Below are 26,677 nucleotides of genomic sequence, written 5' to 3' on the forward strand. Positions count from 1 at the left end.
TATTGTAATGTGTGCACTGACACTGGTAACTGGTAAATAGTTTTCTTATGAAAAAAAGTAGTGTTTCTTCTAGCCATTTCAAATCTGGAATTAATTTTGTGTTCTTTGCATGTTTTGTTTTTAATAAACTCAGCATATTTATTGTGGAAACTTAAAAACTTTTTGTTTTTCTGCTTGATGGAAAGTAGTAACGCTGTTTATCAGCATTCCTGGGTGTTAGTAACAATACATTTAGCTTAATTACACACCAATATATTTTATTATCTATCAGAATTATAACTTCATATTTCTTCTATTCTTTCCACAGAATTTATACCAAGAATGATATGATATTAATGCTTTCTATGTACAGCCACATAAAGATCTTTTTTAAGGAGTTGCTGTAGGACAAACACTGAGAATAATTTTTCTCCATTACAATGTGGTGAAGCAGGGCAATTGAAATTGTCCACTTTTGTACAGGCTACGGACTTAAAATGTTTGTTATTTTGTGAGAAGAAGCAGTTTTTGAGTGAACTGAACATCTGAAAATGCGGCCATGGACTGGTTCTTGGCGTTGGATTATGCTCATCCTCTTTGCTTGGGGAACTTTACTCTTTTATATTGGTGGACATCTGGTACGAGACAGTGAGCACCCAGATCACTCTAGTCGTGAGTTATCTAAGATACTTGCTAAACTTGAACGTTTAAAGCAGCAAAATGAAGACTTAAGGAGGATGGCAGAATCTCTCAGGTATGATTTAAAAAGTAATAAATTTATTCAGAAAATGGTTACATGAAGTATCAAAATATTAAATTGAAAGTTTTTTAAAAAATCCATTTTTATTATATTCAAAACCATAGAGAAGTATTTTGTCAATGCTATAACTAAGCGAAAATATATTGTAAAAGCCTTTAAACAAACTAAGTAATCCTCTACATTTAGTTTTGGCCTTACCTCGGGTCACTGTTCAATGGGATGCAAGTGTTACTATCAAAATAACAGAATTCTGTAGGATATTAACTCCTTATTGTCATGGATTTAACAATTGCAGCAACTTTAAACGAGTGCCATCTTTATGATGTTTAAACCAATGAGAAGAGCTAGTGTCTTTTCTACACTTTTGCATGCAATAGCTGGTGGAGTTCGTTTAAAAAGTGGTGAGAACAAGGTAGAACTTATTGAAGATGATAAATTTGGCCTTGCTGAAGATGAGCTGCAGTGGACTACTGTGATATATGAATGCTTATAATTATTTTTTTTTATTGCCTTGCTGCTAAGGTTGTAGTGCTGCTTGTAAAATAATGAAGCTCTTCTCCATTTTTATAATTATTTGCTACACTATAAATTGATACACTTGCAATATAAAGTGTTTTCTTTTACCTTCTCCAATAGGCAGCTCTTATTAATAGTGAGAGATTATTTCTCTGTATCTGAAAGCTGTACATGCTCGAAAGGAAAATAAAAAGGTTCCCAGGTTCTGATAATGTTTATATGCCTCCTTTAATACTGCTTAACTAGCCTAAGTGAGTTAATTTACCACTGGATCAGAAAGATTCTTGAGACGAGCAGAATTTTTCTTTTTGGAATTCTTTTTTTTTTTTTTTTTTTTTTTTTTTTGATTAATCATAGATCCATTATTAAATACTATTTTAAGAGAATCTACACTCCTGTCAGTAATGTGGTATCTATACCACAGACTAATATGAGACTAATAAGACTAATATGAGCTAGTGTAGGTGCTGTGGAATATGATGTAGAGACTCCTTAATGTCACCCTAAGGAATCAGGCTGGGTTCAGCAGGATTGCTTTGGTCTTTCCTGACATCAGTTCCTGTAGTGTGAGGTCTTCACACTGTGCTGTCCAGCATTCTGCAGGGCGTGTTATTCTGCTGCATGACCAGTGTAAGTGTTTGATACCAACTCAGCTCTACGTTTTACTAAACAGCAAGTCCTCCAGCAGCAAGTACTCCATCTTGCCTTGTTCCAGCCAGATTGCTCTTAACATAGACTTTTGGTATCTGTGTATGACTTTTCCCAGCACTCTCAAAGGAGAACTTAGGCTGGATGTGGTGCCAAATTGTATCTAAGTATGTGGACATCATTATATACAACCTAAAAATCCTACTGCATCCTGGAAACACATACAGAGGAGGTGGCTTCACATGCCATTGTAGGAAGCTAGAGTAAAAAAGTTCAATACAAGATCTTGTAGAATGTGAAGGTAGTATTTCCTTCTAAAATCTCTTACACGAGCTGAAGTCATACTCATAACGACGAGAACACATGTGTGGAAGAGCCTGGCCAGGGTCACCTGTGTGCAGCATGGAGGCCAAGGGGCACTGGCAGTTGAGCCCTCATCACGTTTCTTGAGTTCTTTGTTGGCAATGGCGAACTGATTTTGGACTTGCCTTTTAATAAGCTTTAGGAGCAGATGCTGCGTTGGATTTTTTTTTTACCTCATTATGTTGTTTCACCTCTTCATAGGTCACAAGAAAAATTACTGATTTGTACAATTCTATTTTTGTCCTTAATTGGTATTTTATGGTTCCAGTCCTGTTTTTCATCATTTTTTTACCTTATCTTTACGTCAGTTTCCTGTCTTTATTTGCATGAAATCTCATGTAGGGACTATGTAGCAATTAAATGCATAACTTCTCCTTTTAACCCTGTTCTGCTGTTTCATCTGGTGCATTCTCTTTCCCCTATACACATACATATTATGTATACTTAATAAATACCAGTTTTAATGTTTCTGATACAAATCTCCATGTGGGCAGCTGGGAAAGGTGAAGCCTACTTGACGTGGTAAGTTAGGATCTGTTTTTCCTGCTTAGTGAAATGTGTTTTCACTGCCCTCTGTTCCTAGTTTACGGAATGCTCTGTTGGTACAGCTGGATGCTGATAAAGCATCTTCACTTAGGATCTGTGTTCTGAAAAACACATGTGTTATTTTTGAACATACGTCCACCATAGAAGAAGTACCTCAGCATTCATGCAGTGCTGCACAGAGAAGGAGACCCAAGTGCTCTCTGCACCTGCAAGCAGAGATTATCTTCATCTTGAGTAATACAGCCATAGATGACTGAGTGGCTGTAGTTATCTAAACTTGATTTATTAATATATGATAACAACTACACTGACCAAAAGCTTAATATACTGCTGTTGATAAAATGAGGTAATATAGAGTCCCCTGCCATAAACTTAAGCAATACCCAATATTTGAATAAATACAATATCTTTAAATTACTTTAGTATTAGACTATAATAGGCAAATCCTGGGTTTGTCTGTTTCAGAGAGGGAAATATTTGACCTTGAATGTAAGATTACTGCTCCCCATGCTTTCCATTCCCCTTATTTGGTTGACTTGAACAGTAATATGATGTATGTATACTTAAAGATACTTCTAACACCTTTCTTTGTAGTGATTCTGTATAGTCACAGGAGAATTTGAAACACAAGAAAGTGTAAAGTGCCTTTAAAGGCCTATTTGAATAACAGTACATCTACATGATCAGCAGTCAGAAATGAGCCAGTTTGGGAGTGGAAGCTGTTCAGGCATAGCTTTTTTTGCTGGAACAGATCAGCTGTTGGTGAAATACTAGGCTTTGAGTGATGTGTCATGATGTAAAGCATTTTCATTATTTTTATTGTGCAAAGCCCTGCAAGTTGTTTTTGTAGACACTTCAGAAATGTTAGAGAAATATTTCTTGGTCAGCCTTCACCATTAAGTATTAAATCAAAAATGTGATACAGATTTTCAGTATCTCATTTCTTTATTTCCTAAATAGAACAGGTGGTGTTAAAAACAGCTGTTGGCTTTAATATAGCTCATTTACAGTTTTATAGCAATACAGTTATTTAAAATGAGGCAGTAGTCACCAGTCCATGGCTTCAGAATCTGTGTCCTTGAAGAGATTACGGGTATTGTGAGTGTTTATTAAAAAAAAAAAAAAAAAATGTCTTTTAACCTCAGAGATTAAATTAGAAGTAGGCAGAGAAGATTGCTATTGCCCAAGATAACATCCAAAGGAAAGACATAATTTAGTTTAGGTTTTGCTAATCAAAGACAGAGATGCCAGAACTGTTATTTGAATATGATTTCATTGCCAGGGCATGTGTTTTTACACTGAAAACTCTAATTATTGATTCTAACTGAAAACTGAAAGACTAAGGAGCTAGTCTTTTTATCAGTGGAGTTTGTAATGGTGAACCCTATTCCCAACTTGGATATTGCTACATTGAGATGAAAAACACCGTCTTGTTTTTGTTGCCCTATCTCTGTTTAGATTTTACATCTAGAGGACTAGGCTTTTTAATTCCACACTAGGTTTATTAATTGCACACTTCTTGCAGTGAAGATATAGAATATATTACAGCATGCATCAAGAATAAGCTAAGGCATATGTTTAAACTTATTTCAATAGTAACTCCAGATTAGAGTCATATTCAGGGGAATTTAAGCAAAACAAGGATGTCTTCATCGAAGACTGCAACAATAAACAGGCATTTGATTAAATGATTTCGAACATAGTTAGATAAAATTTTTGGATTAAAAAAAGCTCCAAGTTCACAGAATATTTTGAGTGAAGAAGCTTTGTGAATATCAGAAAATTACCATAATGCCTAGCTGTGTCATTAATAATAACTAACTGGGGCAGGAAGGAAGGGAAGGAAAGCAGGTATGATTACAGAACTGAGTAGTTTAATAAAGGAGAAGTTGTTGAAACAATTTCTATCTCGAGTCTAGAGAAAATTGGCTTCAAAATATTTTATCTTTAATTACGTGGGGACCTTAGTCATGTGGAGACTATTATATTTAAATTGCCTAGTATTTTCCATTATAATGAATCCTTGTGACTTCTCTGACTTCCCCTTTACCTGATAAAAGTGCTGAATTTTCTGGGATGGTTAAAATAGGAGCTGGGCTGCACTGAGTTACATCCAACCATCCATGAAGGCCAGCGTACAGCACCAAGAAGTGATCTTTCCATTCTGAGATATGAATCTTCTTTTGCTGCCAGTTTATGAAACCCCCCATCTCTAAAAATAGCAAAACAGCCAAAAAAAAATTTTTGAAAAGAAGATAATTCACATGCATACAAAATCAACCTTTTTAAACTTGTGTCATATCTCTGACTGCCCTTATAAATCCAAGCTAAGCCCTTTTTGGTTATGATACTTAAAATCATATTTAATATGTAATTTTTCCACTGATTACCTTTCTTTTATGGAGGATGCAGTAGAATTGAGATTTTATGGCAGTAGGAACTCTATTTTCCCCCCTAATATTTGTGTGTGGGGGGAAATAATGTTCTTAAAGATCTAAATAATGTTCTTTCTAACTTTGCATATATCTATATCAATATATATATATATATGTGATTTATTACAGATATTGTTTAAGAATGGTTCATATTTTTGTAAGGATCTTTTAGTAAGATTCTGAGATCCATTTTTTAAGATCTGTCATTGCAACTGTGCAAGTTGAAACAGTACTATCTTTTTGAAAACTTTCTAAATTTAACACATTTTTTGTCCTTTGGATATCAAGTACATTCTTTTGTGTTGCACTTCTTCTGATGACTTGTAATGAGTTCAGGTAGCACTTCTTTTTTAATGCATTTGGAAAGCCTTAGGTGGGAAGTTACTGTAGTTTTTCTTCAGCCAATATGATGCTTTGTAAAAACTTTACTTGTGGCCTATAAAAACACACAGATGTATATCAGTGATGCAGAAGATAAAAATTAAAATAACAAGTGTTTTGTATTGCCTCAATTTTAGAAATTATATACATGATTGTTGTTGTGTAATGAGATTTGGAAAACTACCATATTCCTCACATGTTTATAAATAATATTGATGTAAAAGAATTTGGGTTTATTTTAAAAGCAGCCTGGCCATCATTAGTGATAAAATTAGTAATAAAAAGGCGTTCTTTTATATGCTGCCATCCTACTATTCTATTCTAGCAGCATTTAATAGGCATTTTCCAGAACACTTATTTCAAATTTCATAGATCTTGTAGCAAAAAGAGAAATTTTTACTACAGTTTTGGTAGATGGTAAAAGGAGACTCGATAGGGAGTATTAATCAGAGAATTGTATAATGTTGTTTCACAGTTTACCTGTGATGTAGCATTATCTGAAATGTGAATTTGCTAGGAGAATTATGATATGACTACTGAAGGCTATCACTTTTACTTTTAGATAATATAAGGCTTTTGGAAGCAGTAGACCTTAAAATTATTACTTTTTAAATGAAAATTATTGCTTTTTTTGATTTTCTTGTAGAGAAACTGGAGAAGTTTTGGATATTCCTTCTTGTATGTCCTAGATTTCCCTTTTCAATAGATTAATTGTTCATGGTATACATACACGTCTTTGTGTCCCGTTGATAGTCAAAATTTTATCCTTTATTGGACATTAGTGACATCCTTGCCTGACAGATGTGAGCCATTAACTTAAGAGCTCTCTTCAGGGAAATAGTGAAAGTTAAATATATTCATGTTGTGTTCATATTACTGGAACTTAATGTTCCCTATACATTTAAGTGTATGTATTTAATCCCTACTATCTATTAAGCACTGCATTTTGTAGAGCATGCAATCTTTTCAATAAATACCTTAATCTATTTCTTATCTGAGTAGGCTCATGTATTAGAAATTGGAACAAGAAAGGAAAAGGACAAAATGTAATCAAGCAAATAAGAACAAATACCTGTCTACTACTAGACATTATTGCCATAGTTTGGAGTGTGGTTTCATAAGGAAGAGAAAGAGTTTTTGTTTTGAAAGAGCACTACAATTACTTTAATTGAGTTGGTGCTGATGCTGAGATAGAATCCAACTTCAGGATCAATTAATCATAAATCTATTAATGTACCAATTATTCTTCTTGTAATGTATCAATTATTCTTAGCAGTTACTGGGTCCAGTACAGCTGTGGAACTTGCTATAATAAAGCATTGAAAGGGATTTGGGTAAAGGAATATTGTTGCATTGATAAAATTCCATTAGATATATTTAAAATGTCTTGAGTTTGAAGCTGAGGCTATCTAACAGGGTCAATGTGTGAGGGAGAAAATTCATCATTGAACTATATGGTGTGCATCCATGCTATTTTTATTAGGTTTTGTGCAGTTCTGAATTAAGGGAAGGGACACATCTTCCATGGATATAAATCAGCTTTGATCGTGCCTATGCTGATTTAAATTGACTAGGGAAGCTGCTCAATCTTTATTTGCAGGTCACCTTGAATACTTCCTTTCAGTTTTAGTTACTGAGGAGGTGTGATCTTATAAAAATGAAATGACAGCTTATATTCCTTTTGTTTGTCTGTGTATGTTAGTAGTCCTTAATAATCAAATATGATTTTCTTCTCACAGAAAAAAGTGTCAAAAGAAAAACAGCAAATTTTAAAGTGAATTTAATTATTTATAAACCCTGCACCTCCACACAAAGAACTCAGAAAGATGTAGATGAAAGAATAAGAAAATATTTGAGTGAGAACATGTAGAATCTTACATTTTTCCTTTCAGAAATAAACTGTTGTAACCTTTAAGTACCTTGGAAGGGTATAAAGGGTATATATTTTTTAAAAAATTTGCAGCTATTTTACACTTTATGACATTTCTACCAGCTAAATTGAATGGCACTACAATGAATTTCTGAGTGGTTCTGTTGGCTTCAGAGAGTCACATTAGAGACTGCTACCATGCCATTATCCATCCATGATGCCTGAAAGTGAGGAGAAAATGGTTTCACTGATACGGATGATCTACATCGATTTCCTTTTTTCTGTCCTGGAGAGTAACTGGATTGCTAAAAAGGGACAAAGCAGAATGTGATTATTTATACAACGCAATCTGTCCGATATTTAAAGTTAGTTGCTATGAGTACATTATGGAAGAAGATCATTTATATTTACTCTGAAATGGTAGGAAAGAGCATACAAAATCACATATTGTATGTCCTCAGAAATATATTTCTAACAAAATTACTATTTGATATATTGTTGTGGCTGCCGATATCAAGTGGTTTATAATTTTATTTATTTTATATCTATGGTTGAATTTACAATGTTATCATAGCAATAAATGAAGAATTTTATGTGCTAGGTGCTTACTGACATTTTGATTGTTAATTTGAATCATTGTTTAGATGAACTCACAATTTTAAGGAGTAAGTCAGTTGTCAGTACTTATTTTGGTTTGAAAACCGGATGCATATGTTTTTCAGCCAGAGGTCTTAAACATACATTATTCACATAGGGTTTTAGGATTCTCTGTACTAGAAGTTATCTCCAATGTTGCCATGTTTATAGATAAGAATTGGAATTTGAAGACTTTTCCCTCGAATGTTGCCTTATCTCCAACTCAGTAGATGTACTTATAGAGGGCAGTAACAAGCAAGCTGTACTAGTTGCAGAGAAGTTTTCTGTAATTCAGACTGGATGAAAATGAGGAATACAGCAATTCCATGTATGATGAGATAGCAGATACAGAGAAAACAACCTAATTATGGTAAACATTTCTAGCACAATGCATGAAAGCAAGTTGAATGTTGTGGTATGTACCTTTTTAAAAATAAATATTAATTAGATGACTGGAATTAATGTGCTTTTTTCATATTATCTTTAACCATCTTTCAGTAGAATTCTGTAATTATTACTTTAGCAGACTTCCTTATGTCCAGTGGATGTGTTGACTATCCTGGGATTTCTCATGGTAACAATTTCATACCTTTTTACCTATTTTCCTTCACAAATTCTACTTTTAGAGGAGTCGTGTAAGATAAGCCATTCCATTTTTCCTAGAAACTTTGCAATAATTTTGTATTTGGTTGTCCTGTCACAGTGTAAATAGTGAAAACAGGTTGGTGGATCACAAATGCTCTATTTCAAATTTGTGATTTTAAACTACGGTAGGAGTTCAGGTATGTTTTGATGCACTTCTTTTAAAGATTGTTTTGTATTATCTTGTGTTTGGAAAGACAGTACGGTATCTGAGTACAGAATCTTAGCATATATTTGTTGTGCACTCAAGTTCAAAAATTTGTGGTCTTTATTTGCCCATACAAGAGGGAATATGTTTTGAGAGTGCACATATTTAAAACTGGCGTATTTCATCCAGTTTTGTCAGGCATCCCCCACTCAGTGCGTAAAAAACAGATACACGAGCACCTGTTGATTGTTTCTTTTCTATGGTAGAATAGTGAGAGCTTTAAAGCCCAAACAAATATTTTGCACTAATTTAATTGTCCCTAAGTTGCTTTTAGTAAGGAGCTTTAGCTCTATTAAATTTCTGTCAGATTTTTTTTTTCCTGTTGCATAGTTTTCTTTTCTACCTCTCCCTCCTTCCTCTTGAAGAAGCGGGTTTTAATACTGTCCTTCAAGTGAAATCCCTTTCTGATGCTCACATCTGTTATTTATCCCCTTCAAATGCCCCAGTGAAAACAGACTTTTCATCAATTCCTAAACATGTATTGCTATTAAATTATTAAGATCTGAAACATGAAAGTCAACTACAGCCTTCTGAACATCCTCCTGAGATGTAGTTTCTACTTTAATGTGAACACACTCCTTCTAACTGTTAATTTCACTGTTCTGGAAGCATCTTTGGTCAGACAAGGCTCTTCCCATGTTGAAATTTTGTGTGTGGGAAGGAGGGGGTAGAGAGAATATCCTTTCCTTTTTATACCATTATGATCCTAATGAATGAGGAATCACCTTCATGTTCTGCAAGAATTCTGTGTTCTTTATAATCCTAGAAACCTTTCATTACATTCTGCTTTCTCTTTTCGGGATCAATTCTTACAAAAAGTCTTACAAAAGGTGGCATAATTTTTAATTCTTAGATCAACTGGAAGTGTCACTTCTACATAGATGAAAGGGTTTTTATTTTCCTTCCATTAATTTTTAATTCCTAAGACAAATGGAAAATGACATGTAATTTCTATCCTTTAGCAATCTCAGTTTATTAATATGTGGAGCAAGCCTCAGTAATACCCTTGGGGCTGATCTGCGGCTCATAATTTTCAAGATGAGTATTTCTTCTATGCTTGTACACCTGAGATTTTGCAAATGGATGTTACATTTGCTCATGTTGTTTTAGGTCATCAGCAGTTTAGATCCCCAGAGTTGTCATAAAAAAAATTGCGGTGATGGGACATTTAACAAGCTAGCACCTTGTGCTGAGTCTGTAGCATACGCTGAAACCATCTGGTGCCTGTATGTAGGAAGACTTCAAGCGGAGTTCCAGTGCTGGAGCTCTGGTCCTCTAGGAGTGTACAGCCAGCATTCGAGAGCAGAGTGTATTTCATGTGAGAATATAAGAAACAGCCAGAGTGTTGTGGGAGCATGTTCCTGAAGCAGGCTATGTCTGTGGGCTTGTCAGTCCAGGAAATGGATAAGATTACTCCGTTTCTCACACGAAAGGAGTTAAGCTGCTACAAACGCTACTTTCACAAGTAGAGCATTTTATTAGCATTGCCTGTTGATGGTTGTATGGTATTGCCAGTGAGTGGAAGTCTTGTAAACAGCACAGTTTCACTCCAGGTTAAATCTATGCATTGCAACGATGTTACGCACTGTTTTCTTCTGAGGCTTTTAAATCTTGATTTATGTTAATATATCTCATTTCTTCTGGTTTTAAGAGAATGCCAAGAAGGTTTATCAGCAAATCACTGTGGAACGAAACAAGGAGAGCTGAATTGTTTATGCTAATAATTTACTAATAATTGCATTTAAAAGGAAAAAAAAAGTATCATTTGTATTTTTAAATTATACAATTTCTTTATTTCCTCTACTCTAGGATACCAGATGGTCCAATTGATCAGGGACCAGCTGCAGGAAAGGTACATGCTTTAGAAGAGCAACTTTTAAAGGCCAAAGAACAGATAGAAAACTATAAGAAGCGGACAGGAGATGGTTGGTAGATAATTTGTTCTTTCTTTAAAAATAATTTTAATATTCCATATCACAAATGCATTAGTTTCTTAACAAACAGTTTAGCTACAAATGCTGATTCTCTGATTTTTCCTTAATAGGAGGCCTAGGGAAAGACCATGAAATATTGAGGAGGAGGATTGAAAATGGGGCTAAGGAACTTTGGTTTTTCCTCCAAAGTGAATTAAAGAAGTTGAAAAATCTGGAAGGAAATGAACTGCAAACACGCATAGATGAATTTCTGTCTGATTTGGGTCATCAGGAAAGGTACTTGTATTATTTGCTTCTGCATTTTTGTTGTAGAACTTATATAAAATTATATATAAATTAATCAAAATTATATATAAATCGATTTTAAATAAACTGTTGATAAATCTTTTAACATAAATTACTGCTGTGTGGACTAAAATGTCATGACTAAGGCATGGACATAAAATAATTACATAATTTGTATTTTATGGGACATAGAATATATTTTCAGCTTATGTCTCTGCAGCTAAAGGTAGGATCTTCTAAGTTGATTTTTTTTTTTTTTGGGGGGGGGGGTGCCAGTTGTTACTTTTCAATTGTGTCTGTCTTTATATGTGCATAGAGGGATGTGGGTACATATAACAAAGCCATAAAAAACTCTTCAAAATACCCCTTATTTTAGAGGCCTCATTATACCTTTCATTAATATGGGAATATCAGTTATACTGATCATAAGTAAATGTATAATTGGAAGTAAAAAAAAAAAAATCTTACTTTCTGGATTAACTGTCACTCTAAAGAGAGTCATTTCTATGCCTAATTAAAGTTTAACAGATTATATCATATACAAATTACCTTTAATTATATTGTCACCATTGTGTTGTTGAAAGACATTTGAATTGTATTGTCAGGTGATGTTGATCTTCTAGTCTCCCTGTTGTTGAAGCACCTTTTGTATTAAATTAAAACATTCAGTATTAGTTTTTTACATGCAGAACAAAATTAATCTAGGAAATGTTATAAATTCAATTAAATCTCTCTGTAAGCCTTATGTATTTAAAGTACTATGTTCCAAAAAGGATTACAATCAATGGCAATTACTGTCTGGTTAGTAAACAGTCAAAATAAAGTTGTTGAATTAACTGAATTTACCTTAGTAATCAAGTATATCTTTCCTAACAAAGCTAAGGGATCTTCATGGATGAACATCAGTGGTAATACACGAATCTTTGAAAATAATGGTGTTGTAAAAGGAAAACCTGTTAAGAATTTTAAATTCTTTGGAAATCATTTAAATGCTATTTAAAAAAAAGTTCAAAAAATTTTTTTAAATTTTTTTCTTGAATGAAAGTAGATTGATAAGGTGAGTCTTATGGCCAGAATGGCATTGTGTCTGCTAAGTCTTTGAAGTGGACCTTCCTCTGTTGAGGTCCCCAGAAAAGACCATAAGTCTTTTAACTAAAACCAAATAACTGAAAACTAGGTTTTCTTGAAGTAAAAGTAGACTGATTTTTTAAAAATATGGAAATTCAAAGCAGTGGCGCAAGAAAAAAACAGATACACAGGCAGAATATTGTAGAAACATTTTTGTTCTTGGCATACTTGAAATGCTGGCTTAGGGAATAAAATGATCTTGTGTTGCAGAACACCCTTTTTGGTGCCTCTGCTCCCTCGAAGGTTCTTTCTTACACCTTTGAGGCCTGGCTGTCTGCTCATTTCAATGTAATCTCTCAGTCTTCCTGCATGAGCTGCAAGTTTTCAGCTCCTTCTGTGGGCATGCTGCGACCTGTGATGCCTTGCTATCTCTGGGATGATCTTTTCCCATAGGATGCACAGAAGCTTCCGGGGAAGGAGCAGTCTCTGTCTCCCTCCACACAGTCAATCTTTCTCCCTCTCCTTCTGAAAGGAATGTAACATAAATTTAGAGTGAGCAAATCAAATGCAGTTATTCACTCTAAGAATCACAGTTTTTTGTTTTCCTTATTTTTTGCTGTTCTTTCTGGAAGTGGATTTAAAAAATTACTGAATACCTTTTTGTTGTTTGTGATGTTTAAAAAGCTGTTACCTGTTTATCTTGGATAAACAACCTTGTATGTGAAAGTGATATTTATTTTTATACATTTTATATATATATATTTATATAGTGTATATATATAAATGTGTATATATACAGACACACACATGCATGCATTTTTATATTTCACAAATATTTATTATAATCTAATATTTGGATTAGAAAGCTTACTGTTTTCTGTAAGTACTCAGAGCAGTTTGAGGATTCGGCCTTCAGTATGTGGGAATGTTTGTATAGGGATTAGCAAGGACTTTATGAAGAGATGGCTGTCTGAAGGAAGTGGCTAATGTTGTTTTTGTTTGTAAAGAAAGCCTGCTGTGTCGTATAGGAGACCTGCTCTTTTGGAGATGATAGACTTAAAGGCAGTTTCTGAGACTCCAGGAAAGCAGCCTCAGAGTTCTTTGTTAATCATAGTGCCGGCGTGCGAATGGTCTCCTGTTACTATAGATGCTTTCTTGTCTGATGTATTAGTTACTATTTCTTGGTTTTATTACAGAAATTGTTTAGATTTTTCTCTCAGATGGTGCGGATTTTGGCAATTGCTCTTTTTGTTGTGTACTTCACTACTGATTCTTTTTCAGAAGCAATGTGGCTCCTAACAGTTTCCTGCGTTATGGAGTATCTAACTATATTCTTGTCATTGCTGGAGGAAAGGTGGTCGTTGAGTGTAGCTTCATCTTAATTGTGGAAAACCTATTTGAGATAGAGTGAACAAAAAGGAACAGATTATTCCTCTAACTGTCATGGTTGTTTCCCCTGTTTATATTCTGTTGTTTGTGAAGTAGTTGTTAGCATATTTTGTTCCTTCTCCTCCTTCTGTTGAACAGCAGTCATCAGGATTTTTGTGGTAGCTGGCCAAGGTTCAAAGCATAGTGTTTGGGCATGTTTTTGCATTATTTTCTTTCAATGTAGTAGAGCATATATTTTTTTTCTTCTGAGTTTTATTTGTTGATATTAAGTTTCTGTGTGATTTAACTGTCATTTTAATCATAGAGATGGAATAAATGTCTAGACTAATAGTCAAAAATGGTGCTAAAAATGTCCCCTTTTTGTGAAAAGCAAATGCAGATAAAATACAGAACAAGGTTCTTTCCTCCATTCCAGTTTCCAAGATGAAAATGTTTCCAAGAGCAACTCCAAGATTTGATTTATGATATAAAACAGAAATAGCAACAATAACTTGATGTTGCTGATCAGTAGCACAGAGAAAGACCAAATTTGACTTACTAAATATCTGCAAATCCTGAGCCTGAAGTTCTTTCTGCTCTTTTCAAGTCAGTTGCTTCATCTGCCCTTGTAGTATTTTACCACACACAGTAATATCCTAAAAAAGCTGCTCAGGCTCATTTCTTGTCTGCACTTAACTATCTTTGGCCATGTACTTCAGCTCTCCACATGGAGCCTGCCTTTGGTCTTTGCTATTAGTGTCTTTGAAATCTGTAATAATAAGGCATCATGACGGTCTGCCACACTGAAAAGAACCCAACAGCTGTAAACTTACAGAATGTTCTTTTCCTAGCCAGAGCAATCAAAGAAAGAGGTCTCCATAATGAATGTGTGTTAGATCTACTACTAGCCTATCATCATTTCTGTGTGATAACACTGGCCAATTTTTCAGTTCCTGATTTAGTTTTACAAGGGTAAATTTTTTTAAAAAGGTTGTGGATACTTTCTGAATTCTCTTGAATGAATTCATAAAATTTCTCACAAAATATTAAATATGCTTTATGTTTCTGTATTGGGCAAAGCTGCCTTTCCTTAAAACATTGCGTCACTGAGACTGTGTAAGGGCTCACTCATTGTTGCTTCTGCCTCAGAAAAGATGGAAAAGATGTATAGTTAATCTGTAAGAGCTGATTATTTAACTTACTGCCTTACTTTAGTCATGGTCACCATGGCCAAAAATAATATAAAATGAATTTTAGCCAACAGTCTTTTTCTTAGAAATGGGGAAAATGGCTAAACTGCTGAGGAGGAAAACTTTGTTTATGGGTAGGCTTTGTATTTTCAGTTATTGTATGCCAATACCTGATAGAAATATATTTCTCTAAAGTAGAAGATTATGCTGATTGCTTATTTCATGAGCACAGAAAAAACCTTTCTGAGGCCAGTAAAAGAGAGCATTTGAAAAAAAAATTTTAAATATGGTTGTGATCTTTACCTGCTGCAATGGGAAAGAGATGGATTTTCTTTCCTTAGTTGCCAATTATTGCTAGTGGGTTGTTTGCTGCTGCAGTTTGTTCACAGGGGGCACAGACTCTTCTGTGTCCTCCCTATCTTTAATTCTGTGTTTCAGCAAGCTGTTAGGACTATGCTTTGACCTATAGATACCTGTTTACTTTCAATAAAGGAAAAACTTAACAGATCTCAGATGTATTAAAGAACCACCCTCTGCCCTGACCTCTGTTCTCATGCACCAGTACCGTGATGTGGCAGCATTAAAATCACAAAGGGGGGTTGGAAGGCTCCTTATCTCTTAGATATCTCCAGCTTGATGCATCTTAATACATCAGGAGAATTAGAATACAACAGCACTGATTTAGATTAGCTTAATCTGTTGTAGCCAGTTGTAACCTCACTGTATTTGCAATATGTTATCTTTATTGGTGTGTTTTTTTGCAAGGATATGAACATAATTGTCTTCTTGAACTCAGATGCTTTCTTGAAACAGAACAGATGCCTGTCTCGGTTTCTTTTCAATTATCCTTTGTTTTGGCATCTTGTGGATGATTGTAAAGGACTTTGGTTTAGTAGATATAGCATTTATGTTTGGCAGGTTTCCAATTTGATTTCCTACATGCTCATCTGCCAATTTACTTTTTTCCGTAATTCAGATTAGTCCTTCTGATTGAAGGTGAACAGTATTGTTTGAAAGCCAGACCTTTTCTCCTACTTGATGCTATAATAATTGTACTTTCTCTGTGAATATTTTGTGATACTTTGCCTGAAAGAGTTTGTAACACATCAGTACTGGGATTTTTGTCCTTTCCAAAGATATGTGATCTCCAAATGTATTCTGAGATGTGTTATAATATTTTAAAAACAGCTAAGTAGGATTCTATTACACCTCAAATTTAAAATTAAATAAGATTATTTGTTATTTTTCTGATTTATTAAGTTATTTATTTGTCTCTGTTTTTCAATTTAGGTATCAAAGAGAATGATTGAATGTGTCTTTCACTGATGGTCGATTCTGTATGTTATAGTTAACTTGTATGACATAAGTTGTGTACTGCATTATATCATTGCCTTCCGTCTGTTTTAAAATAATTGTAGTTAACTGTAACTCAAATAGTTAAAAAAAAAAATTACGTTTATTTAAAACCGATTTTTGCCCACCATGGATAAATGATAATTAAACTATATGGGCTCAATTATTTCTTTCCATATTGTTTCCTATTATTGACTCTAAGTTTCATACATGGATATATTATCTTTCAAGACAGCATTTGTGTCATTGCTTTGCTTTTGGTACATGACAAAAGAGAATCCTTATCCAAAGTTAAAAAAAAAAAAAAAAAAAGTTTAACTACACACCTAAAATTCTTTGAGAGGCCTGATTTCAGTGGGTTTACTTACATGGATTAATTTGAGTATGTCCTTAAGTGAACTGCTGAATCAGTGTAAAAAATTGCCAGTTTTAGACTGCATATAAACCTTCATGTACTGGTTAATTGGTTAAAGGTGCTGATGAGATAGGGTAGCTCAGCATCAACACTAGGTGGTGAGACTACAAAGTGATTCTGATCAATGATGTCAGTTTTTACATTCTAGTTATTTGTGGAAAAAAATTCATCCAGAAGCATTTAAAGACTAGATCAACATATTTTGAGGTCCAATAACTTCATTCAGTACAGAGCTCAGTAGCAGTTGAATGTTTCATGCATTGATTTTCTTTTTTTATTTGCCTACAAGCCTGTAATGCTTTCCATGAATTGGAACCCACTGCTTTAAGAAAAGCAAAATCTGTTCAGTTATTTGTATGCAATCCATTGTATTAGAACTACTGCATAATTAATTCTGTTCTAATTGTCCCTAAACTGTGTTTATATGTTACTTTGAATGCTATGCATCTTTAATAGTGAGTCAAAGCTAGTTACCTGATGATACTTCCAATGGTTTATTTTATCATATTAAGCCAGAACAAGATATTTCAACCTGAAAGCTTAAACCTAGTAGAAGAAAATCCAGTTCATGTAGTACAAGAACAGAATGTAAATATGACAGTACTAATTGATATCAGATGAAAATTACTGCTGCTGAAGGATTTGGGTTTAGCATTTAATACAACAGAGATGATGTAATTAGTCAGTGTCACTGTTCATCCTGTGTAGAAGTATGCCTCTGGAAAACAGAAAAATTGTAGGAGAATGGAAGGACAAGATCTATAAATCCAGTTATTAGTGAGAAGAGGAGAGTTATCTGATAGCTCTGCTGATAGAGACAGCTCTGTCCCCATTTGACTTAGCTCAGTATTCATTAATTACATGTTCTGTCATTGGAAGTAGTTACCCAGTAGAGCTATACTGTTTGCTTCTCTTGGCTGGTAAGCTTATGTACAAGAGACAGCCTTAGCTAACTAGCTGTGGAACTACTGTGGTTCCAGTACACTGCCAGCAAAGAGATCTCGTACTACTACATTGTCAAGACTATTTCAAAGGTTGTTGGGAAAAATTGACTTGTCTTTCGTCACATTGTTTTTTATTTTATTTATTTTTTTTTTGGTCACATCTCAAATTTCTCTGCGTTCTTTCTGTTACATCTCTCTTCCTATTCAAATTGGTGACTCATCAAAGAGTTTCAGGCAATAAATCACAACATCTGAAGTTCAAGTGAAAGATGTATTTGTAAGTTTGAAACACTTTTACTAACTTTAGCATCATGGAGAAACCTGTATCCACCTTAAGATTGATAAAAGGCTTATAAAAGCAACTCTGGAATTATTAGTTCCAAGTTGGGCTACCTAGTACTTGTAGTAGAGACAGTGTTTTGCCTCCAGTTTTCTGTTTACTGCTAAAAGCCACAGATACCAAAAATCTTTTTTCTTCTTTTTCTTTTTCTTCTTTTTCTTCTTTTTCTTTTTCTTTTTTCTTTTTCTTTTTCTTTTTCTTTTTCTTTTTCTTTTTCTTTTTCTTTTTCTTTTTCTTTTTCTTTTTCTTTTTCTTTTTCTTTTTCTTTTTCTTTTTCTTTTTCTTTTTCTTTTTCTTTTTCTTTTTCTTTTTCTTTTTCTTTTTCTTTTTCTTTTCTGAGGGGTACTTTGGGGGCTAAACTAATGATTTTCACAAAATTCCTGACTAGTCCTGGTGCATAAATGTCATATATCAGTTTTCTTCTCATTACAAAGATTCTTTTATTCTCTGATTTGGCCACTAAACTGTGATCATCCGAAGGAGAGGATCCCTAGTGTATTAGATAACCTCAATTTAAAACTGATAGGTCCTCAAAATCCAATCTGTAGTCTGGACTTGTAATATGGCCAAGGATCTGTCTCAGTATGCTTTTTTTTATTTAGTATGCTTTTTATTTTGTAAAGAGTCATATGCTTTAGAAAGATACAGTTAATATTTTATAATATAGCTAAATATAGTTACAGGCAATTGTCACTAATAAAAATAGAAGGAATACAGTGTAATATTATATTCTATACAGGTACAGTAAGATGATCATAGGAGGCCAGGTAACACTGCATTATAATAGAAGCTACTGTAGGATCACTCTTAGACTGCTTCTCTTCTTGGGCCATTGGATCACACATTTAGCATGCAACCAGTTCTCTTTTTTTGGTTTCTTTAGCATTCACCAGAAACAAATGCTTTACAGTTGGCTTAGAAGTTTTTCTAATCCATCTCTTTAACATTATAATTGCTTATGAGTAGGGGACATATGGTAAATGGAGAACAGAGTCTTTCTTGGCTATTGTTTTGGATTTTGGTAGGAGATGACATGAAGAAGCTGTTACGCTGTACTGATGCTGAGATATATTAACAGTCAGGTTAGTGCAGTGAGGATGTCCCTGTGACTTCTGTTTAACTTTTATCTGTCCACTACTGACTTAAATTAAACAGAATTTTTAAAGTGGATCAGTGTAATGGAAATGCGTTTCATTTTTTTTTTCATATAAGCCCCTAATTTAGTAGTATTAAGACTGTTTCCCATTGTTGTTTGTAGGTCAATAATGACCGACTTGTACTACCTCAGTCAAACAGATGGAGCAGGAGATTGGCGAGAAAAAGAGGCCAAAGATCTAACAGATCTGGTACAGAGGAGAATAACTTACCTTCAGGTAAGAAGGGTTCAGAAGAGCTTTTAAATAAAGAGAAGCATTTAAAAAAAAAAAGATATAGCACTAAACTGTGCCCTTGTAATAGAATAATTAAATGATAGTTTTAAGTGAATATTTATAGATAAATGATTTGCATGCAAAAGAAATAAGGAGGTTTGTTTCAAACATGACTTTATGTGTATGTGGAACAATAATATTTCAAAGAAGAGAGGATAATAAAAAATGCCTATTTACAGTTTCAATTGTAACTAGGTTAAAATATCTCTGTTTTTATATTATTATTTTATTTTTTCTGGATTCATGGTTTCTGTTGGACTGTACTTTACTGTTTAGAGTCTATGTTTTTAAAAGATAGACAAATCTGTTTTGTATTTTTGATTCTTTAGACTGTCAAAATGCATATGTGTATACATATGATGTTGAATATATGAAAGTCCTTTTGAAAAATATGAGTATGCAAGATTGACATTTGTATAGTAAGTTGTCCAGGCATAGAGTGTTTCAACTAGTGTGTGAGATACCTCTCTATGAGGTCTCTGATTTTGTCTCTATTTAAACAGCTAAATCTTTTGGCCAGTTTTTCATCATTTCATATTTCCTGCTCAACCTTTGGAACCTCCTTCTCTGTTGTTTGTTAAATAAATAAATAAATAAATAAATAAAATACTTGTGGAAAAATTGTGCGTAAGTAACACAGGAGGTGTCATTTTGTTGTCTTCCTTCAACTCCTTCTTCAAAACTGCTCCTCATTCCTCCATTTCTGATGTGACTGTTTAGCAATGGTACACTGTAACTACTAACTGCTTTTTGTGCTGATAAATATGATCTTTCTGTACCTTGTGTTTCTCTTTTTCTACTATATCCATTTGTTGTCTCTTATCTGAACATATATACTTTTCAGGAGAGTGATCATCTTTCTGTTTTGTGTTTTATGCTGTTCAGGGCCTTAATTCAAGATTGAAATCTCCATGTACATTAAATGAATAACAAAAGTAATGGAAGTCTTAGAGAAAAGAACTGAAGCGTTAAATTAGCACATTGTTTTTAGTGAAAGTAAAATAAACTTACTTATTTAGAAAGGAGCTGGGAACCAGTTAGGTTCTCCTAAAATTTATTTAGATACATGCCATATGTGACAAAGACTTTTCCAGTCCATAGAGATCATTTAATCTAATTTAATAAAAATGTAAAAACAATATTAAAAAAGAAACCAGTATACCAGTAGTGAAGTAACTGAGAGTGACTTCTAGGGGATGGAAATCAGGAAAGTTGTTTTGTCACTGTGCATCAGATCTAATTTCCATTAAATACCTTACCCAGTTGTTTCATATGGAAGGATCTAGAATGTATACGGAAGGGACATGTGCTTCCTTGTCTTCGAGGCTTAAATCAAGGACTGATGATACATATTTTCCAAAAATGTAGCTCTAGTTTTGATAAATACTGACTTTTTTAGCAATGTAACAGTTCAATTCCTAAAAAAAAAAAAAAAAAAATCACTAAGCTCTTGGCTTTAACAGCAGCAACACATTTCAAAAATTAATTGGATATTTTATGAACGAATATTATTATCCTGTTTGTTCTATACCTGTCAGCTTAGAATTTGAAGCATTTCAACTGTAGATGCTCAGTTGATGTTATACTAAAATGTGAAATACAAATGTGTGCTGAACCTTCTCTCATTAAACTGTTCTTTCCTTCATATCCTTGCTGTGTTTCTTTTTATTCAACTCTTTTTTTCAGGGTAAACATACCTAATCTTCTCAATCTTTCTTCATGTGCAAGTTTTTCCAATACCTTTATTTTATTCTTCTTGATGTTTTCCATGAACGCTAATTCTTCAGTAGGCTTTTAGAAACGGGCATCCACTAGTGAACAAGTGACAATGAACTATTGTTTTTTAGAAGAGCACCAATATATGTTTTTTCCTCTTTATTTTTTTGTGCAGCCTGCCTGAAGTTTTGTTTAGCTAATAATAGGTCTTCCTTGAATGCATGTCATTATGGAGCTATTGAAAATGATGCCTAAGATTTTTAATTCAGCTGAATTTTGAATCTTGAACCTTTTTTCTTCTACTATATGTGTTTTAAATTTAGTTGTCAATACAACATTCTACTTGCCAGTTGGGTCATGCTTACTTTGGTTAGTTTTTTCTGCAGTTCATGACAATCTTCTCCAGACTTGACTAATTTAAATGATTTGTTAGATATTCAATGCAACTGTTTTACCTTTTTCTATTTTTTCTATTCTATTTGATGTATGAAAGTAGTGGTCCCACTGAACCAACTAGAGTCTGCTTCTGTGTGTGCTTGCCATTTCTTACTATTTTTATAGTCTAGATTTGATCTTTGACCATACTTTGGCTCTTACTCCATGCCTACTTTGTTTCTTTGAAGGTTATTTATTAGAAGACAGGAGTAATTTTATGTGAAAATCAGAGAAATTACACTCTAGCAAAAACCTAAAATACCAACTTAAGAGGAGAGGATGGTTTTGTGCCTAAATGTGTTTATGAATGATGATTTCCCTCCAGGTCTATGCTGCTGCCATTGTTCACGTAACTGGCTCAGACCCCAAGGCATGGTAACTAAATGTGTGCAGCACATCTTAGAATCACCCAAAGCTCGAGTGGAGACATAGCCTGCTCTTCAGAACTAGGAAATGTTGTTTCTAATGAGTAGTTACAGTCTTTGAGATGGGGCATTCACATGTACAATTACTGTCATTTCTCTTTCCCTGTTCTCTTGTTCTCTGTCTGAAAGAAACAGAAGGGTGCAGATTCTTCCCTATGTGTCTGTGCACTGGGCAGCACATAGGCTTTTGGAGCCCCTCTAGGGTTATTGTAAAGACTGAAATGTCTTCTGTACTGAATGACTATTGCAAGTAATCATCCCAGATTGGAATATGTCTGTGATTATGTGTCTTGAAGACAAGTTGACCTGTTTTCCAGTAATTATATTTAAAAATACATGTGTGCGGATTTTAGGATTTTGAAAAGTACAGTGCTAACTGGGAGTTAGGATTTTGAAAAGTACAGTGCTAACTGGGAGTATGTAATGTAAAGCAATGCATAATCTGAAACTACTGATGTACCTATGCATCTCTATTGTTAATAAAACTACATACCAAAGTAAAACAACAATTCCAACAAGAACTATGTGGAACATATTAACAAAATTATTTTTGGTAAAAAATAATAATGCAGTACAGTTTTACTGGGACATGTTGAATAGTGATAGCTGCATTATTTTGGGACATCTAGGGAAATCATTTAGTTGAGTGATTGTGAATAGTGATGACTGCTGCTTCACTTGGATGGCATTACCATAAATGTGATTTAATGAGGCAACATTTAGTTAGCTCCCTGCAGTCAGAGGCAGAATACTTAAAAAGCTAGGAGCTTGTATTTAAGCAAAAGACCTTATTTTCAGAAATGTTCATCATCAAACCATGCAAGAGAAATTTAGTATTTAAATTTTTAGACGAGGGTCCTATGGAATGAATAAATGACAGCAGTTTCTTTTATTTGTTTGTTTATTTAAGGAAATTTGTGATTCAGTAGGCTGTGTTCCAGTAGCAGAAAAATAATTTTTGTATCAGATTTTCAGAAAAAAAAAAGTGTAAAAGGTTACTCGGTACACAACAACATCATCAGTTATAACAGTTGGGTACAAATAGTCATACTGTTTGTATGTGGATGTGTATAGGGTTATATATATATATATATATATATATATATATATAAAAAGTTGCTAAGAATATATTATGAGGTTTCCAGATTTTCTAGTGTTTATGGTGATTTAACGCCTAACTTAAATTTCTCTGCCTTAAAAAGGGTATTAAGTCCTCTCTCTCTCTTTCTCTCCCATTGAAGTTAACAACGTGTATTTTTAATAAAAGCGTTCATGCTAAAAAAATAAAAAAGAAAAGGCTTTGGGCACTTTGCCATACATGCAGAGAGATGTGCCCTTTACAACCAACAATCTTGAAAAATACAAGTTTTTATCCTTCAGTAATTCATCTAAGCATTATACCTTTTTGCAGTTCTACTTTAGTCAAGTAACAAATAGCAGTTGTAGTTTACTCTAGCAATTGATAAATTCAAATGAATTTGAAACAAAGGCAAAAGTAAATTCCAAAGTGGAAAAATTCTTTTAGAAAATTCTCCATCAGCACTTTATATTTTTTTATTCAGAGAGGGGGACTCTGGCTGAAAGACTTGACCACTGCATATTGAGGGTATTGTTCTAGGAAAAGAAACGATTTCTCTAATGAGTGGACCTTGTAGTACTGCAGTCTTCTGTGCAGAGTCAGCATGCTCAAGTTTTATTTGAAAGCTCTCTGGCATTTACTGCAAATATATATAATCCTGCAAATATATATAATTCATTTCCTCAACAAATAAAATGTCATCTATGCCTGTTCTAGTTTCTGAGTAAAGATGTAGACCTAAGCATAGCACATTTTAATAATCTCATCTTGATATGGTAAAGGCATGGTTTATACTAGTAAGATGGATTGTTGAAGAAGGCCATATCCTTAAACTTAACTGAGATGCACTCCTGACCACAAATGCTACTTGATTATCTATGTAGAACTGTAGCTCCACTGCAGATTTTAGGTCATGAAGCATCTTCATTTTAACTTTTTTAATGCTGATTTTTCTAGGGAAGTGAGCGGGAAAGTCGGAGGCAAGAAACAGTGCTTCGGCTGGAGAAGAAGACTGAAATTTGCACCTTTTTTTGTTATTTTTTATTTATTTTTTTTTTTACCAAAGAATACCCACATAAAAGATCTATGAGTTAAAAATTTATAGAAAACTTGTTTTGTGTAGTTCTTGTACTTCCAGAATTACTTGAACCATCTTGAGACGAAGCTTGTAGCTGGAAAATTATATCCTTTAAGTAGTTAACAAACAAATAATGAAACTTTCTTAAAAACACCTTTTTTGTCAAGAAAGGTTTTTATATTTGCCTACTTCAGGTTCAGAAGTCTGAGCTGAACTGAAAATTTGTTACAAGGCCACAGAACTCTTGTTCTTGCCCCAGGGGTCAAGTACTATAGTTGGATGATCATACCCAATCCTCCTCACCTTAGATCCCCTCAAAAAAACACTCAGTTGTTTTTGTACTTGCAGTGGATTCTCAATAGTGTTTGTAATGTCATACATATATCTTTCATTTTATTTAATGACTTTATATTTTAATAGTTTTAAATTAGCACCTGTAATTCTTTGGTAGCTTTAAATTTAAATGTATTTGTATCTGTAATCCAGCATTTTGTTCTGTGAGGGGTCAGTGGATTTTTTTTTTTTTTTTTTTTTTTTTGCACATCTCCTTGGCATTTATCATGCTTTTTTGTAAACAATTTCTTTCAATGTGTATTCAACGATCTATATTGTTTGATTTTATAAGCTCATTTGTATTTTCCAGTTCTTTCCTCATTTTTGGCAGATTGCCAAATTAATTGCACAGCACTGGATGAGTGATCTGATTTCCTCCCTGTAAGATTAAAAACAAAACCAAAAGAAAAAATTAGGCATATAGATGAGACTAAGCATTTAAAAAAGTTGATCTTTTGGCAAAATCAAAAAGGCCTAAAGTAAAACGAAAGGATAAATGAGAAAATAGTTAGCAGATGGCAGGACCATTTTTCTGACATTTTGAGAAGGTTTGGAAAGGGACTGAATATTTTCTATGGTTACATTATTATGAGAAAATGTAATTAAGATTTAATTACGATTTAACTTTTGCATATGTTTTGAGACATGTATTGGCTCATCTTCTGTAATTATTTAGTAATTCAATATCTAAAAGAGGTAAATATTAGGATAACTATCACTTTACTAAGTATGGTCACTGGTGATATCTATATAAAATTTTGTCTAGAACTTGTAGATAGTTGCTTAAGTAGCATAGAGCAGTTCGTCCATCTGCATGCTGGGATGTGCTCAGAGTGAAGCTTTTTTCCTGGAGCAGGGTAGATGAGAGCTAGAGGAGTTTAATATTAGAGGCAGAAAAGGCTCCCTTTCTCTCTATACTGCATACACATGCTAGTAATAGCATAAAAGATCAAATATGTACTATTTATGACTAGGAAAGGAAGAAAATTTTCTTCCAGCATCTGGAGGAAATTTCTGCTATCTACTTTTTCCTTGAAGAGGTGCAACTAGTACGAAAAGGGTCTATTAAAAGTGACAGAACAAAGGAAGGGGAATAGAGGACGGTGTGAATTATATTTGTGATAACTAGGACGATAAGCACCTTCTGTTGGCATCATTTGCATCAAGAGGTAGGATTTTCCATGAAATTTGGGCAGGACTGTGCTCTCCAGCAGTCTGTGTAGCATTAAGTAATAAAATATTTACCCAAAAGGTAAAGATGAGCACTTTTGTACTAACAAAGAACATTATATTGGGTGTGTCTACTCTAATTAATTTCTCCCGATTCACTGGATGATAATATATTGCTCTAAACGTTTTTTTTTGTTTGTTTGTTTTGTTTTTTTTTATTATTATTAACAAACAACACAGCCATTTCTCTTAGAGTAAACTATATGCTAAGCAGCGGGGTTTAACTTTGCTAGTTCGTTATGAGTTTTGACAATTCACGCACATTTGGAAACAATGGCAGGTTCTGAGGCACTGGAGCAGCACTTCTGACACCTTTTCCCTCTGATCCTGCTGACTGGGGATATACTAGCTAAATTGTCCTGAGGGTATTTTTATTCTAGCCAAACAATGAGAGGGTATGTTCCCAGGCCCTGAAACGTAATATACTCTTAAACTGTGAGAATCGCTCCTGGCATGCTTTTGACTCGTGCCAACTGGTTTTCTCCCAGACAATTCTTTGGCACTGTTTGAGAGTTAGCACAAGGCCCTTCTTATAAATGCACTGTATGTGGCAACCCTGTTTTAAGAGGTTGAGAGAGTTTAATAGCATAGATGCAGGCTATTCTGGGCCAGTTAAGAGTAAATCTTGAGCATGCTCCATTTACTAGTATAAATGTAGCCTATGTTTATTTATGCATTTCAGGTTATCATGTTTCTAGTAATTTGGATTTTGTTTGATTTGTTTTATCACTTGCTGCTGCTATATGCTAGCATAAAATACCGTGAATTATAGTTTTGGAGCCAGATATTACATTAAGAAAATATTGTGGCAGTTCATTATCCTTCAGTGACTTACCGACTTCTCAGAGTACGTTTTCTTTTTACTCAAGAGTACTCAGTCACCCAGTAGGAATAAGAAATGAAAATGAATTCATGGTAGAAATAACTTGTTAGATCTATTTAGTCACTTGTTTAATATAAAGAATTCTGTGACTAGCAATATGGTCTGTTATCAACATTCTTGCTGACTATACCATTTAAAATATTGCTTCTTGTATTAGGGGAAAAAGAAATATCCAGTACTGATAACTT

The 26,677-nt window shown here is 33.8% G+C and overlaps 1 protein-coding gene across 7 annotated transcripts in view; it reads left to right on the forward strand.

The window, feature by feature from the left end:
* The window catches only part of FUT8 (fucosyltransferase 8), a 122,312-nt gene that overhangs the window by 54,026 nt on the left and 41,609 nt on the right, over positions 1-26,677 (forward strand). For 6 of the 7 annotated variants that reach the window (XM_062577377.1, XM_062577378.1, XM_062577376.1 and 3 more), the window contains 4 exons: positions 308-733; positions 10,794-10,909; positions 11,029-11,194; positions 19,140-19,254. In XM_062577377.1, the coding sequence (XP_062433361.1) occupies positions 531-733; positions 10,794-10,909; positions 11,029-11,194; positions 19,140-19,254 (600 nt within the window). In that variant the 5' untranslated portion in view covers positions 308-530. Of the gene's footprint in view, positions 1-307; positions 734-10,793; positions 10,914-11,028; positions 11,195-19,139; positions 19,255-26,677 lie in introns of those variants that run through there. The other variant, XM_062577382.1, reaches the window with a different exon arrangement.

Source organism: Rhea pennata, chromosome 5 (genome assembly GCF_028389875.1).
Source record: "Rhea pennata isolate bPtePen1 chromosome 5, bPtePen1.pri, whole genome shotgun sequence".
NCBI classification, from domain to species: domain Eukaryota; kingdom Metazoa; phylum Chordata; class Aves; order Rheiformes; family Rheidae; genus Rhea; species Rhea pennata.